The sequence below is a fragment of the Elgaria multicarinata genome, chromosome 9 (genome assembly GCF_023053635.1).
Source record: "Elgaria multicarinata webbii isolate HBS135686 ecotype San Diego chromosome 9, rElgMul1.1.pri, whole genome shotgun sequence".
Classification (NCBI taxonomy): Eukaryota; Metazoa; Chordata; class Lepidosauria; order Squamata; family Anguidae; genus Elgaria; species Elgaria multicarinata.
This window is the reverse complement of record NC_086179.1, coordinates 63341494-63356251: the sequence shown is the minus strand read 5'-3', so window position 1 is coordinate 63356251 and position 14758 is coordinate 63341494. Positions and strand designations below refer to the sequence as shown.

Here is a 14758-nt window from a genome sequence, read left to right as displayed (position 1 = left end):
CCCAAAGATTGTCTTTAAATCCAATGGCCCTTTATCTGACTAAATCTTGTTGCCTAGAGAAGTACACTCACACAGAGCTAACCTGATGTTGAAATATCAGGTAGAATACCTTTCAAAGTGGGAAAAGGAAATATGTAGCCTCTTGATTGAATTTATATGTTATTGTAAAGCGCCTCGATGCCAGAAATGGTGAGGCGGTGCTATAAAAATGCTTTTAAAATAAACTGATTTGTCCCAAGGATCTATGAGGCTGGTGTCAGAAAAGCAGACCCATTGCAATCCTATGCATGTCTACTCAGAAGTAAGTCCTTAAGTGGTATAGGATTGTACCAAAATGTACTTTAAAAAGACGATCACATGTATAATTTTGATGAGCAAAAAGCAGCATTTTCAGCGATGGGATACTTTTAAATGTCCATTCATTTACAACAAAGTGCACTCGGGAATTATTGACAAAGATAAGCAGCATAGTCAGCTAGTGATAGTACATTAGTTTAGGGGATTACTGCATAGGAAGTTCAGGTGGCATCATTTCCAAGAGAGACAGTGATGACGGAATGTGAACCAACAATGTAGTTCTGGGTGCATCCTCCAAGGCAAATGTGAAGACGCTCAAGCGGCTTTGCCCTTTTAGGAAAAGTAGAGGTGAGGTCAAACAAGCTGCTAAAACAGCAAATAATTAACTCACCATTAACAGGGAAAAGGTCAAATCCACATCACAGTAGCAATTAGACAGCCTGCATTCTAAACAGCGAGTCATTTAACTTCAAAGTGATTCGACTGGAAGCCTAGGAACTAATTAAAATGAGATTTTAATTCAGAAGACTTTGCAAGATTTCAAGTACTTTCAGGTTTTCAGATTGACTAGTCACATTGCTCTGCCACCCACCAGTTAGTTTTATTGCACTGAAGCATTTTAATTAGTACCTTCAATTTGACTTTCTCTGTATCTTGAGTCATTTAGATGAAACCTAGAAATGAGATCTCTCACTGTATTTTCATTCCGTTTCTTTTAACTGTACCTATTGCCAACGATACATAAGGAATTGATTTTTAACACTGGGGCAAAAGCAGAATAAAAAGCAATCCCACAAGATAACAAAAAATAAAGATCAGGTGAATAGCTTTAATTAAAATATTTATTTTAGATCCTATAGAAGTTCATTTCTTAGCATTCTTCTTCAAGACGTTGACTCCCAACAATATTATTACTGAAAAAGAAGAAAAAGAAAAGGAGAAGCAATGAAAAAGAAAAGGAAGGGTGGGGAAAAGAAAAAAGTAATAGTGAGGATTATTAAACTAAAGGGAAGTAGTTTAATAGTAGTTTACAGGGAGAGGCAGTGTGGTGTAGTGGTTAGAGTGTTGGACTGGGACTTGGGAGATCCGGGTTCTTGTCCCCATTTAGGCATGAAATTCCCTGGGTGACTTTGGGCCAGTCACTGACTCTCAGCCTAACCTATTTCCCAGGGTTGTTGTAAGGATAAAATGGAGAGGAGGAAGACCATGCAAGTCACCTTGGGCTCCTTGGAAGAGGGAAAATGGGATAACCAGGAAAACATGCATAGGGTTGTGCCTTAATTCATTAAGGTCTTTTTTGAAAGCCCATCTTTGGATACTCCCATTGATAATAAGGCTTTTTCTGTGGTGATGCCCAAAGTAAGAAATCCTTCTTCCTTCTATGTTTATGGGACCAGATTATTACTGTTTTATTTGCCTGGGCTTTTAATCAATAGTATTGTTGATTTTGTTTCTGCTATTTACTGCAACTATAAAGTTTAGTGCCATTTTATTCCTGTCTTATTGTTTTCTATATTTTCCATGTTATGCTGATTTAATTATTATTTTAATTTTTTTTTTAAAGTGGAAGTTGTCTTAGAATTTTTCAAAATTAAAAGGAAGGTAAAACTAACTTATTTATTTATTGCATTTCTATACTGCCCAATAGCTGAAGGTCTCTGGGCGGTTTACTTAAATAAATTCAAAAAGACTGGAGAGGTATGTGCCTCAAATCTTTTAAGTGAGACTTAAAGTAGATGACTCACAGGTTATCTTCTCATTTAAAACCTAGATGACCCCTGAGGTCTTCAAAAGAGGCATTATTGGTCATTCCATGACCAATAGAATGTCATCTGGTAATAGAACAAAAGTGGGCCTTCTCAGTGGTGGCACCCACAACCTGACAAACTCTCCCATGCATGTTTTGAGAAGCAGAAACTGTGGCAAGCTTTGAAAACAATACCTTTTGAGAACATATTTGCTATAACACAGGCTTTACCTGACCTGTAACGGACTCTGACACTCTGCTTTACTGTTGTTTTTGTAGTACAGCTTTTAATCTTTTTTTAATTTTATATTGCACTCCAAAAATCAAAACAAAGGACTACTAGTAGCATATACAGTTTATATTTTTATAAAGATTTTTTAATAGCTTTACATTTCTTAAACATATACACATATAAACAGATTTTAAAATGTGACATGTTTTGTATAAAACACCAGTTTTAGTCACTGAAGCTGGTGTTATAATAGCAAAACATTTCACTAGTGGTCATTTGTTTTATTTTTGTGGAGTTCTGTGCCATGTGTATCACATCGCCTTGGTATTGGTGTATTTATTATTGTTCTGATTTGTGTGTGTGTGTGTCTGTGTATGCATTTTAGTGTTACACACTTAGAGAAGTTATTATATTAAGTGGTATATGATTATAATTAATTAATTAAAGTTATGAATACTTTGGACTTTTGTTTCTTGAACACGTGTGTCTGTGTATGTGTGTGTATGAGTACGTCACATGACAAATCTAAAACTGAGGTTTGGTTCATGAGCACAGAAGATTTTCAATCAAAAGACAAAGGATTCTAGCTAGCATCATGCAAGTGGACTTCCACTGGTGCAATGGGACGTCCACTTACTCACTTCGCCCATGCATTCCACCCAAATATGCTCCAGATGCTCTTCCAACCCTCCAGGGCAGATTTGGGGAAGTGCATTGGGGGGTGGGCTGCAGGGAGACAGTGAACCCGTTCCACCAATGGTTTCTATTCTACTGGCAAATGGACAGTATTGAATACAACCTTGCCCCTCTCCTGCCCCCAAATCTTCCGGGATATAGAATCATAGATTAGTAGAGTTGGAAGGGTCCTATAAGGCCATTGAGTCCAACCCCCTGCTCAATGCAAGAATCCACCTTAAAGCAAACCTGAAAGATGGCTGTCCAGCTGCATCCTGAATGCCAATAGTGTGGGAGAGCCCACTGCCTCCCTAGGTAATTGGTTCCATTGTCGTACCGTTCTAACAGTCATGATGTTTTTCCTGATGTTCAGCCAGAATCTGGCTTGAGCCCATTATTCTGTGTTCTTCACTCTGGGATGATTGAGAAGAGATCCTGGCACTCTTCTGTGTCACAACCTTTCAAGCACTTAGAATCATCGAATAGTAAAGTTGGAAGGGGCCTATAAGACCCATCAAGTCCAACCCCCCACTCAATGCAGGAATCCACCTTAAAGCATATCTGACAGATGGTTGTCCAGCTGCCTCTTGAAGACCTCTAGCATGGGAGAGCCTAAGACCTCCCTAGGTAATTGGTTCCATTGTCGTACTGCTCTAACAGTCAGGAAGTTTTTCCTGATGCCTATCCGGAATCTGGCTTCCTGTAACTTGAGTGTCCTGCACTCTCGGATGATCCAGAAGAGATCCTGGCCCTCCTCTGTGTGTTAGCCTTTCAAGACAAAGCACACAAAGCTTTGGCCATTCTTCAAATTAGTTCTTTAATTCATTTTAATGTTGAAGCTAAAGTTTGCTTACTAAGAAAAAGTCTCAGTGGTGTTAAATTTTAAAGAGACAAGTATAGGTAGATGCTGTAAAACTGCATTTAAATTATTGATACATGTGGTGAACTTTCACTGGTTGGTTGCCTAGTGCTCACTTTGTGCTGATAACAAGCATTCACTGCAGATTGGAACCCGTTGGTGCATTTGTTCTTTCCCACTCTCTTTTGTTTAATACAGAATAGATGGCCTGGTGCCCTCCAGTTGTTTCAAACTACAACTCCCATAAACCCAGCCAGCCCACCTGACCAATGGGATTATGGAAGCGAAAGCACAAAGCATCTGGATGGCACCAACTGTGGACCTTGCTAGACCCTGCCGGAGAAGCCGGCAGGGAGGCGGGGCGACGGCGCGTTAACTTTAGCGTGCGCGCCCCACCTCCTAGACGGCCGACACGCAGGGACGACGGAAGCCCTGCAGCGTCAGCCATTTTTTTTGTTTTGTTAAAGGTGCCACGTGCGCCCCGAAGACTGCGGACAAGATAAGGTTTTTAAAAAAAATTAAGCCCCCTGCCCCCTCTTTCCCCGCCCTCCCTCCCCCTCTCCCGTGTCGCCCTGTGCCAGCCCTCCCTCCCCCTCTCCTGTGTCGCCTTGTGCCAGCCCTCCCTCCCCCTCATCGCCTTGTGCCAGCCCTCCCTCCCCCTCGTCGCCTTGTGCCAGCCCTCCCTCCCCTTCGTCGCCTTGTGCCAGCCCTCCCTCCCCCTCATCGCCTTGTGCCAGCCCTCCCTCCCCCTCGTCACCTTGTGCCAGCCCTCCCTCCCCCTTATCGCCTTGTGCCAGCCCTCCCTCCCCCTCATCGCCCTGTGCCAGCCCTCCCTCCCCCTCATCGCCCTGTGCCAGCCCTCCCTCCCCCTCGTCGCCTTGTGCCAGCCCTCCCTCCCCCTCATCGCCCTGTGCCAGCCCTCCCTCCTTCTCGTTGCCTTGCGCCAGCCCTCCCTCCCCTTCGTCGCCTTGTGCCAGCCCTCCCTCCTTCTCGTTGCCTTGCGCCAGCCCTCCCTCCCCTTCGTCACCTTGTGCCAGCCCTCCCTCCCCCTCATCGCCCTGTGCCAGCCCTCCCTCCCCCTCTCCCGTGTTGCCCACCGGGATCCCCCCCCTGGCCCGATGGGCACAGCACTCAGCACTTGCGAGGCGAGTAGCCGCAAAAAGCCACGGAAGTTGCTAGACGTTCCGCAGCCCCGGCCTCAGGCGCGCCATAAGCGACTTCGCTTATGGCGCGTTAAGGGAGGCTTTAGTGTGGCCTGGGGCCAGATTCCCCTGTGCGTCATTTGGACGCACAGCAGGGAAACCGGCCCTCAAAGTGCGCTAAGGCCTCGTCTAGCAAGGCCCTGTGATTGCAGTGCTTGTTTTTCTGATGTTGGTACAACGCTCTTTGCACAGCGTACAGCATTATAGCAGGCGATTGCTGCAATATTCAAGGAAAAGTGCCTTGAAGGCAACCAAGCTTTCTTACTTTTTCTGTGATGGAGGAGGGAGAAATGCCTCCAGCTTCCTAACACCAGCTAACACTGAATTGACGCAATTAAGCAATCATGTAAATAGAGAAGCCAGGACAGATCAGCCAGAAGAGAGGATGTGTAAAGAAGAAGAAAGACCTCTCCCAACTATGATGGGTTGTTTTCTGGCATTTGATTTTGAATACAAACACACACCTTTAAGGGCCTTTATTATGGATGGGGGAAATGTCAGTTTTTCTTTGTCCTGCATTCACATTTTTTAAATCTCAAGGTTTTTCTCTCTCCCCCAAATATGAACTTTGTGGGTTTTGGTGAATTCTTGTGGAAACTGAATTAAAATGAAATTCTCACCCATCTCTAGTTTTTATGCAAGCCCTGTTTCTCATGAATCCTATGCACCATCACTATAATAAGAGAACATTGAAAAATATAGCTACCGTGTTTGCGTTATCCATTACTGCTGCTGTGAATGCTCTCTGTGTTTATTTTGCCTTAATGTAATTGACACAAACTGTATTTTTTTTGCATTTCATTTCCACCTGACTTAGTTGTTTACTTTTTCCTCTCTCAGTCTACACATGTGTGTGTGTGTGTGTGGTGTGTGCGCGTGTATACACCTATACCTCTGAACTGATAACACTTCCTGATGTGGAAAACACTTCTTGTATCTGATGAAGTGGAATCTAATATATGAAAACTTAATAAACTTGCTAGTCTTTAAAGTGCCATAGGGTCTTCCTTATTTTTGCTATGACAGGCTAACATGGCTACCCTTTTGGAAATTGAGCAATATAGTTTGCAGAGAGAATGCATAACAGACCTTGAAACTATGCTGGTATATTAATTTGAACATTTAGCAACCACTGAAGCTAGAGTACCACATCTTTCATTGGTCCTTGTGTACCCATATCACCATCAGCTTTGCTTAACTCCTTAGGATAGGGCACCCCTTCTTATTTCATAGAATCATAGAATCATAGAATAGCAGAGTTGGAAGAGGCCTACAAGGCCATCGAGTCCAACCCCCTGCTCAATGCAGGAATCCACCCTAAAGCATCCCCGACAGATGCTTGTCCAGCTGCCTCTTGAAGGCCTCTAGTGTGGGAGAGCCCACAACCTCCCTAGGTAACTGATTCCATTGTCGCACTGCTCCAACAATCAGGAAGTTTTTCCTGATGTCCAGCTGGAATCTGGCTTCCTTTAACTTGAGTCCATTATTCCGTGTCCTGCACTCTAGGAGGATCGAGAAGAGATCCTGGCCCTCCTCTGTGTGACAACCTTTTAAGTATTTGAAGAGTGCTATCATGTCTCCCCTCAATCTTCTCTTCTCCAGGATAAACATGCCCAATTCTTTCAGTCTCTCTTCATAGGGCTTTGTTTCCAGACACTTGATCATCCTGGTTGCCCTCCTCTGAACATGCTCCAGCTTGTCTGCGTCCCTCTTGAATTGTGGAGCCCAGAACTGGACACAATACTCTAGATGAGGCCTAACCAGGGCCAAATAGAGAGGAACCAGTACCTCACGTGATTTGGAAGCTATACTTCTATTAATGCAGCCCAAAATAGCATTGGCCTTTCTTGCAGCCATATCTCACTGTTGGCTCATATTCAGCTTGCAATCTACAACAATTCCAAGATCCTTCTTGTTAGTAGTATTGCTGAGCCAAGTATCCCCCATCTTGTAACTGTGCCTATGGTTTCTATTTCCTAAATGTAGAACTTGGCATTTATCATGGCTTTCTACTGCAGTTTGCAACACTGGGCTTTGGGTGAAGCCTACCTGCCCTACCGGAATATAAATATATTGATGATAATTGCTGCTGTCATGAGCAGCCTATGGGGATCTTCTGACCCAGTTTGTGTAAGCAGGGCAAGTCATTTCTTCAGATTATGAAAATTAAAACCATACAGCAGAGTTGCATGATGTAGTCTGAAACCAGTGCAAAAAAGGCACCTTACTGCTGCTTCTCTTTTCATTGCTTCTCTGATGAGACAAAAAAGCTTTGAAAGCAACCCTTCCTCTCTTGAAGATATGAGAGCTACAGAGGAAATGTAACCGCTTACCCAAGGCAGAGTGGGTTAGTTAGCACACCAAAGACAGCGAGGCACTAGAGGAAAGGAGGTCAAGGAAAAACTTAGAGGATAATGTAATTAGTTTACATGTGCACCCTCTGCTAGGGGATATCGGCTTGCTCATTTTGGTATTTTTCTTGGTTGTGTCCTGATTTCAAATATGCAGAGCCTTTGTAACAGCAGATAAAAGGGCAAAACAGAAACACAATTGCCATTATAGATCTGATCACGTGATGTACTGGCAAAGTATACTAGACAGAAATTCAATTGAATTTCAGCTTCATTCCAGCAGTTGTACTTTGTGGATGGTGTTGTGCGATACTCAAACAATTCAGAACATTGTTCTATTCGTCTAGTTCTTCAGGAATTGGATGGTTTTCATCTGCCTCAGGGTATAACATTTACATTTAGGACATTATTTGTTCCCATTTTATAGAAATTAGTTCAGGTGTGTGTGTGTGTGTGTGTGTGTGTGTGTGTGTGTGTGTGTGTGTGTGTGTGGTTTTTTAAAAACTTCTTGAGTTTGGGAAAAATAGTCAGGGAAACCAGAACATCTCATTATGGAGTGGAATCCACAAATTACTACCATGACAAAAATAGTGTTGCTAAATATACCAATTAAAACATAATTTTTGGCACTGCAAATGCTGCACTCGTCAGACATCGCTGAAGCGTACATTCAACCAGTTGGTATATTTCTCCTCTCAATTAAATAACATTCTACATTTCTAAATGTACATGAGAAATGGTGGGTATTCTTCCATATGGTTCACTGAATATGCCTTCATTAAGACTGAAGTCCATTTCTCAATGTAGAACCCAGAGGGAATTTTAAAGCAACTGAACAATTTGTGTAGGTCCTAGTGTCTGTCATTGCTGTTGATACAATGTTTCTTTACTCTGCAGAATAATTATTTATTTTATTTAAACCAGTAGTTTTAAAAATGTCAGTTAACAGGAATAGGAATCAGAGAGCTAACAGCTTAAAGGAAAAAAAGAGTATATGTTTAGTACAAAAATATACTGGGGCAGTTCAGATATAACCATGATTTGGTGCTATGTGAATAAGCCATCTGCTCATGTGCTCCCTTCTCTTTGCATGTGCTCCGATTTCCTGAAGGTTTGAGGTGGGTTGGATTAAGTTAAAATCTTTAATTAGAATGTCTAATTAAAGCAGTATAAAATAAAGAATTAAAACTCCTCTCCTATATGGCTTAACCTAAACAGCTAAAAGCCAGAAAACCAGTTACCTCACAGGGTGGTTGTTGTGAGGATAAAATGGAGAGGAGGATTATGTACACCGCCTTGGGTTCCTTGGAGGAAAAAAGGCAGGATATAAGTGCAATAATAAATAAAAATTAAAAGGAAATTGGGTTGGATCCAGATGTAGTCATACCTAGTATAGACCCAATTGAAATTAATGGGATTTGAGGTAGTCTAGGCGCTCATCTACACCAAACAGGATATTCCACTATGAAAGTGGTATATAAAAGGCAGGAGCCACACTATTTTAGTTATTTATTTATTTATTTCATTTCTATACCGCCCAATAGCCGAAGCTCTCTGGGTGGTTTACAAAATTAAGACAATTCAAGTATAAAACAACAGTATAAAACTAATACTGCTTTATAGTGCTATTGAAGTGCACTGCAGGATCTACGCTACTGCTTCTTAGTGGTACTGAAGTGCACTGACAACTGTTGGAGTCCATGACACATCTACACCAAGCAGGATATAACACTATGAAAGCGGTATGAAAGCCGTATATGGTATGTGTCAATGGGCCCCAACAGTTGTCATTGCACTTCAATACCACCATAAAGCAGCAGTGTGGCTTCTGCCTTTTATATACCGCTTTCATACCACATTCATAGCGGAATATCTGCTTGGTGTAAATGAACCCTATGTTTGAATAAATCTGGATCCAACTCATTATAATGCTTACAATTAGTGAGTATTACAATGATCATGAGAGAAGATAGAATAGGATGAGGTGTTCTCTCGAGCATGTTGACCTACTCAATTTTTAAATTGCATTTTACAATTCCTAATAATGAGCTAATAGTACCAGTTTGTCTATCTTTGTTTCCTGCATTTACCTGTGAACTCTAAGTGCCCTTTGAAACAGAACTCATTTTTATGATGTAGTCGTAATTTAGACTGACTCATGATGGAACAGAAATCTAATTTCTTTGTTCTTCAGATAGTAAAATACTAATGTATGTTGAAAAATATAATTGCATTTGCTTCACTGTTGGATCAGACTATCATATCTGACTATTATCCAGGAGCTCTGGGTTACTTTCTCTTTTATTAGAACAGAGGACTGCATGCCCAGCAGGAAATAGGCTCATTTAATATTTGAAGATATTTCTTAAATCCCTTTTGAGAGTTAAAATGAAGAAACTGCCTTCCTTTGCTTAGCAGGAATCTGTACCTACAGCTCAGCAGGCCCTGGTATGTGGAAGCGTCTAGGAAGTTCTCACTTCTACCTTCCCAAGCTGCTATCAGAAAGCAGCTAGGTTTTTTTTTAAAAAAAGACTTCGCAAATGAAGAAAATAAGAGAGAATAAAAACCCAGGAAAGTGATATTACTACACAAGTGTAATGATTAATAAAATGTTAATGAGCTTTTCAGGAACTGTTATCTGCAACTGGGTTAAGTAATGCCCATTCAGTATACTTAAACAAGCATCAGCTCTCAGATAGATGCTTATGGCCTGCTTTAACATGTTCATTGCAATTTCAGCCCTGTGAAACCTGGCACCATAAGTAAAATGTCTCTGCATTCACATGGACACACAGCATTTGAGTTCCTGGTCAAGTTATTGCCTGTCCGTGCTCCAAATTCATGTCACCAGCTTCAGCACAAATCTTGAATTCTCAGCTGACATGATCATTTTTGCACAATTGTAAAATTGCTCAAGTGCTAGAAAAAATAGCATCATTACAGCAAATGTCTAAAAGAAAATAGGGTTATGTGTTGGATTCAGCTGAAGCCTGAGCTGAACTGACCCCCCTCCAGACTATTTCAGGTTTCTCTTATTTGGGCTTCCCTTTTCCAGAGCAACCAGAACTGGACCTGGTCTCTGAAGGAGGCTTTGTATGTGCTTCAGGCTTAGAAGTGTGGTTCCAGAAAGTGTATTTTGTTTTTATTTATGTATTTATTACATTTATATACCACCCCATAGCCAAAGCTCTCTGGGCGGTTTACAAAAGTTAAAAACAATGAACATTAAAAACAAATATACAAAAATGTAAAAGCATAAAAACATTAATATCCATTTAAAACAGCTGTTTATTTCTCTTAAATGCTGATTGGCTTGGGGAGGGGGCTTTGAATGACTGGCAGGTCTACCTTCTAATCATAGGGTATGTTTTACCAGGGGCTGTCCAAACACTGCATTTGCTGAGGGCAAGGATCACGATGTGAGATGACCACCAGGCTTCACTGTGAAAAACAACCTTAAACTTCCTCCATGCAATTATCCTTCTGTCACTGTGCAGGTTTCTTGCCTGGGGACACCTCTATGTATGCTGTTTTCCTATAAATTGCAAAAACAAAACCCCACAAGAGGAGTGAAGGGGAAGTGAATTACTCCCCTCACTCTGTGAAGAATCTCACATGAACCTCTGCACCTATCCTTTTGAATCTCTGCAGGTTTTATTTACGTGGGGCCCCCTCTATGCTCTCTGTCATTTTTAGAAAAATGTTGTACAGTGAACATAGAGGATATTCATGTCCTTTTTCTGGATAGCCCTCAAAATGTGAAGGCTCTTCTTGCCCCCAAAATCATGGCATGTATTCTTCAGAAATTCGGTAGGCTCGATTCCCTCAGAAGGGGGCAACTAATTGGATTTCATCCAATTCTATTAAGAAATTTAAAAGTTATTAGCAGTCCTCTTTAAAATGAAATAAAAATATAAAAGTGCATGTGTGTGTAAGAATTATTATTATTATTATTATTATTATTATTATTATTATTATTATTATTAAAGTTGGTATGCTAAAGGTTGTGTGTGGACCAGACACAAAGGGAGTTCTGATGACCCAAAATGCTAAGCTAGAATGGCTAAGAATCCTGGCTTATAATGAGCAGCATTTTGGTACACACTGTCCAATCACACTGCTTGGCTCTTCCTGCAAATGGGAGAGGCTGCAGTAATCCAAACCTTACTAGTGTGGAAAGGCTGGCGGTTATATCCAAACCTGAAGGCCTGGCTTGTCTCTCCTCTAACATGTCAGAAGCCAGGATTTAAAGTTGGCTTAAACATTTGTTAGAGGATTGACAAGCCAGGTTGTGTGAGTTCAAACATGACACTAAGCTTTTCTGCCCTGGTGAGTGACTTTACTTTAGCTGCTCATCAATATCATTCTTGGGCTATTTTGATAAGTTGTCTTAAATTCATTATGGAAATGTAGCTAAGGTTGCAATGCTATGCATGTTTAGACAGAGAAAAGTCCTACAGTTCCCAGCATTCCAGCATTACACCCTGTTTTTTTTTTTACAGACAAGCTAGTGAGATGTTGTGTTCCCATCTTATTTTCTTCGGATATTTCCATGTGGAAGTTTTTTTTTTGGGGGGGGGTATTTTGTATATCAGGTGTACATGTCTGACACCTGCAAGCCCTGTTGGGACTATGTCAGTTTCAACTTTCCCAAACACTGTACCTGAATGCAGTAGGATCAATATGGATGGCAAAGTCCAAAAGAGTGAAAGTTGGATGAAATTGGGGGCTTCGTCCATGGAGAACCCATTTTTGATATAGCACTTCAGCCCTATATCAGTCATGCAGGGTGGGGGTGGGGGAAACTGGCATCTTACATGTACTTTTTTCAAAATAAATTCTAAATTGGAATCCAATTGGAAATACTGTACTCCTGCCAAAAGACCTATATTCTGGTTTGAAATATTCAAAATCACACATGATTAAGATGAATTTACAGGGTCTTGTTTAGAGTCTAGTGATAGAAAAATATGTATCATTACTAGCAGAAAAGTAATCACTTTGTCTGTGAATATTCTTACATTGGACTGAGAATTACACTTCTTCAAGGTCATTGTAATTATTACTGAATGGGTGTAAATTGAACCACAGGGTCGATGGTTGCATCAGAAAAAGGATACACTAATCAAATGGAAGTGCTCTAGAGGGGCAATTTCGAAGAACCTTTAAAATAAAGCATAGAATTACGGAAGAATTTTGAAAGGATGCACTTAAAATTTGATGGCTGTTTTCATTAGCAGAAATGAACTGTAAAAATTGCCTCAAAGCAATTTTGCTAAAAGACTGTGTATTCCAGTAAATGAAGTGGGTAAAACCAATCTGATCAATTTATTTATTTTCCCTTGTAGTAGGAAGGAAGCATCGAATAACAACTCCTGTTAATGAAAGAACCCAGGGTTAGGGGAACCTTTTAGGCCATGGGCATATTTGGCTATTTGAGAAACTGTCCTTGCCACCACCGCAAAATGGCTGCCATGGAAGGTGTGGAAAAGATCAAGTAACCTGAGCAAAAGCAGAGGTGGGGTTTGAGCCCCAACACCCTAAACACCTTGCTTGAACCCACAGTTTTCAAGAGAAAGCTCCAAGAGAAAGCCACTTCACAGCAATCCCTGCTGCCAGTAAGAAAATGTGTTAATCTTAAAAAAAAAAAAAAAAAAGGAAAAAAAGAGGGAGGGATACGGAATCTAGGTGGATGCCAAGATAGATGTCCAGAGGTGCATTGCTCTAGGCACCACACTGCTTATCCCTGAAATAACAAATGTCTTTTGGCATTCCCTAGCAGGTGCTTCTAATTTTTTTCCTCCCAAGCCCTTAGCAGAAGCACTGCTGGGGCTTCTTTTAGGGTAGCATCTCTCCTTGAGGAGTGGGAAGGCATCACTATGCAGCTTTCCACGATGGCTAGAAGGGGTGTGGCTGGGAAATCCAAGCAGGGATTCCTCCCACCAACATCATAGCTTTGTCTACACTTTCGGTAGGGATCTGCAATATCCTATGGCCCTTGGGAACCCCTCCAGAGACCAAAGGATTGTGCACGAAACAGCATAGCTTGTAATCAGTCTAATCCGGTTCGAATCACAGAATGGACACTAGTTCAATACCACAAGACTCTCCTGATTCTGTACCACCCACCCAGCCTCATTACTTCATGTTGAATCATGGATTCCAAATTACACAGCCAGTAATACAGGAACTGCTGTGTCAACACAGCATTATTGTTTCTTTCTCTCCTCTTAACTGCATGTTTGGTGTCATAAAGACATCTAGCTGCTCTTGCTACCATACCATATTTGGGCATTTTCAATAGATGTTCCTTCCAGGTAGTGTAGAATTCTCTTTGTTATCTATCTATCTGTCTGTCTGTTGGTCTATTAGAGGAGAGTTGTCTACATCAGATGATTTAATTTTCATCTCATTTTAGTTTATTTTCTAAAATAAATGACTGACATGCATTTTATGAATGCTATTCTGTTGGCATTTAAGAGTAAATTCATTTTTTAAAATATATGAATCCATTTGCAATCATCTGTGCTTTATCTCTAACAACACTAATTTGATCATCACTGAATATTTTCTGCATGTATTTTGCAACAGCAAGAGGGTATAAATTACCGTAGTCTTTACATTCAACTATTTTTCTGTCACCTGTCCCCCACCCCCAAGTGGGTTGATATGAGAGTGACAGCAGTGGTGGCTTCACTTCAGCAAGAGCACAGTGATGGATGCCACATCAGGCAGAATAGCAAATCCTCTAATGACTTAAAGCAATCCCTATTTCATAACTGATTTTCTCTTCATTTTCTTAAAACAATGGGAACATTACTGATTGAATAACCTTTCCTCCGTTTTTGCAGGTCTCCAAGAAACCCAGAGCAGAAGATCATTAAACGAGTGATTGCTCTTGAAGGAGACATTATCAAGTAAGTATTGTACACCATCGTCTCTGACTCTTTGTAAGAATATTCTAGCACCTTTTCAGTAGAGTTCAGTAGAATTTGAGTCAGTATCCCAGACAACTATGACATTCTGTCATTTTTCAGTTCTGTATTATTAACATGGAGTGCTATAACTTTTTTTAATGAGGCAAAATAACTAGACAAAGATATCCACCTATTTCTGAATTTAAACATAAGAAACAAGCCACAGTGGTTTCATTTGGATGTCACTTTAAGCTGGGAATTCTGACTTAATAAACCATTATGGCCATGTGACAACAACCCAGAGTATGGGTTGAGCATGGGTTGTTGTTGTATCATGGTTTCTTATTACATGTGAATCCTGCACTGTAGTTTAACTACTGGTTGTAAAACACAAGCAACCCTGGAAGAGAACTCATTCTTTGTTGTTGGGATGTGAACTCTGGTTTGTTTGTGGTTAACAACCCATAGTTAAACCATA

The 14758-nt window shown here is 40.9% G+C and overlaps 1 protein-coding gene across 1 annotated transcript in view; it reads left to right on the top strand.

The window, feature by feature from the left end:
• IMMP2L (inner mitochondrial membrane peptidase subunit 2) overlaps nt 1–14758 on the top strand; it is a 575031-nt gene that overhangs the window by 377489 nt on the left and 182784 nt on the right. The window contains exon 4 of the mRNA XM_063134821.1: nt 14215–14280. Coding sequence (XP_062990891.1) covers nt 14215–14280 — 66 coding nt within the window. The remainder of the gene's footprint in view (nt 1–14214; nt 14281–14758) is intronic.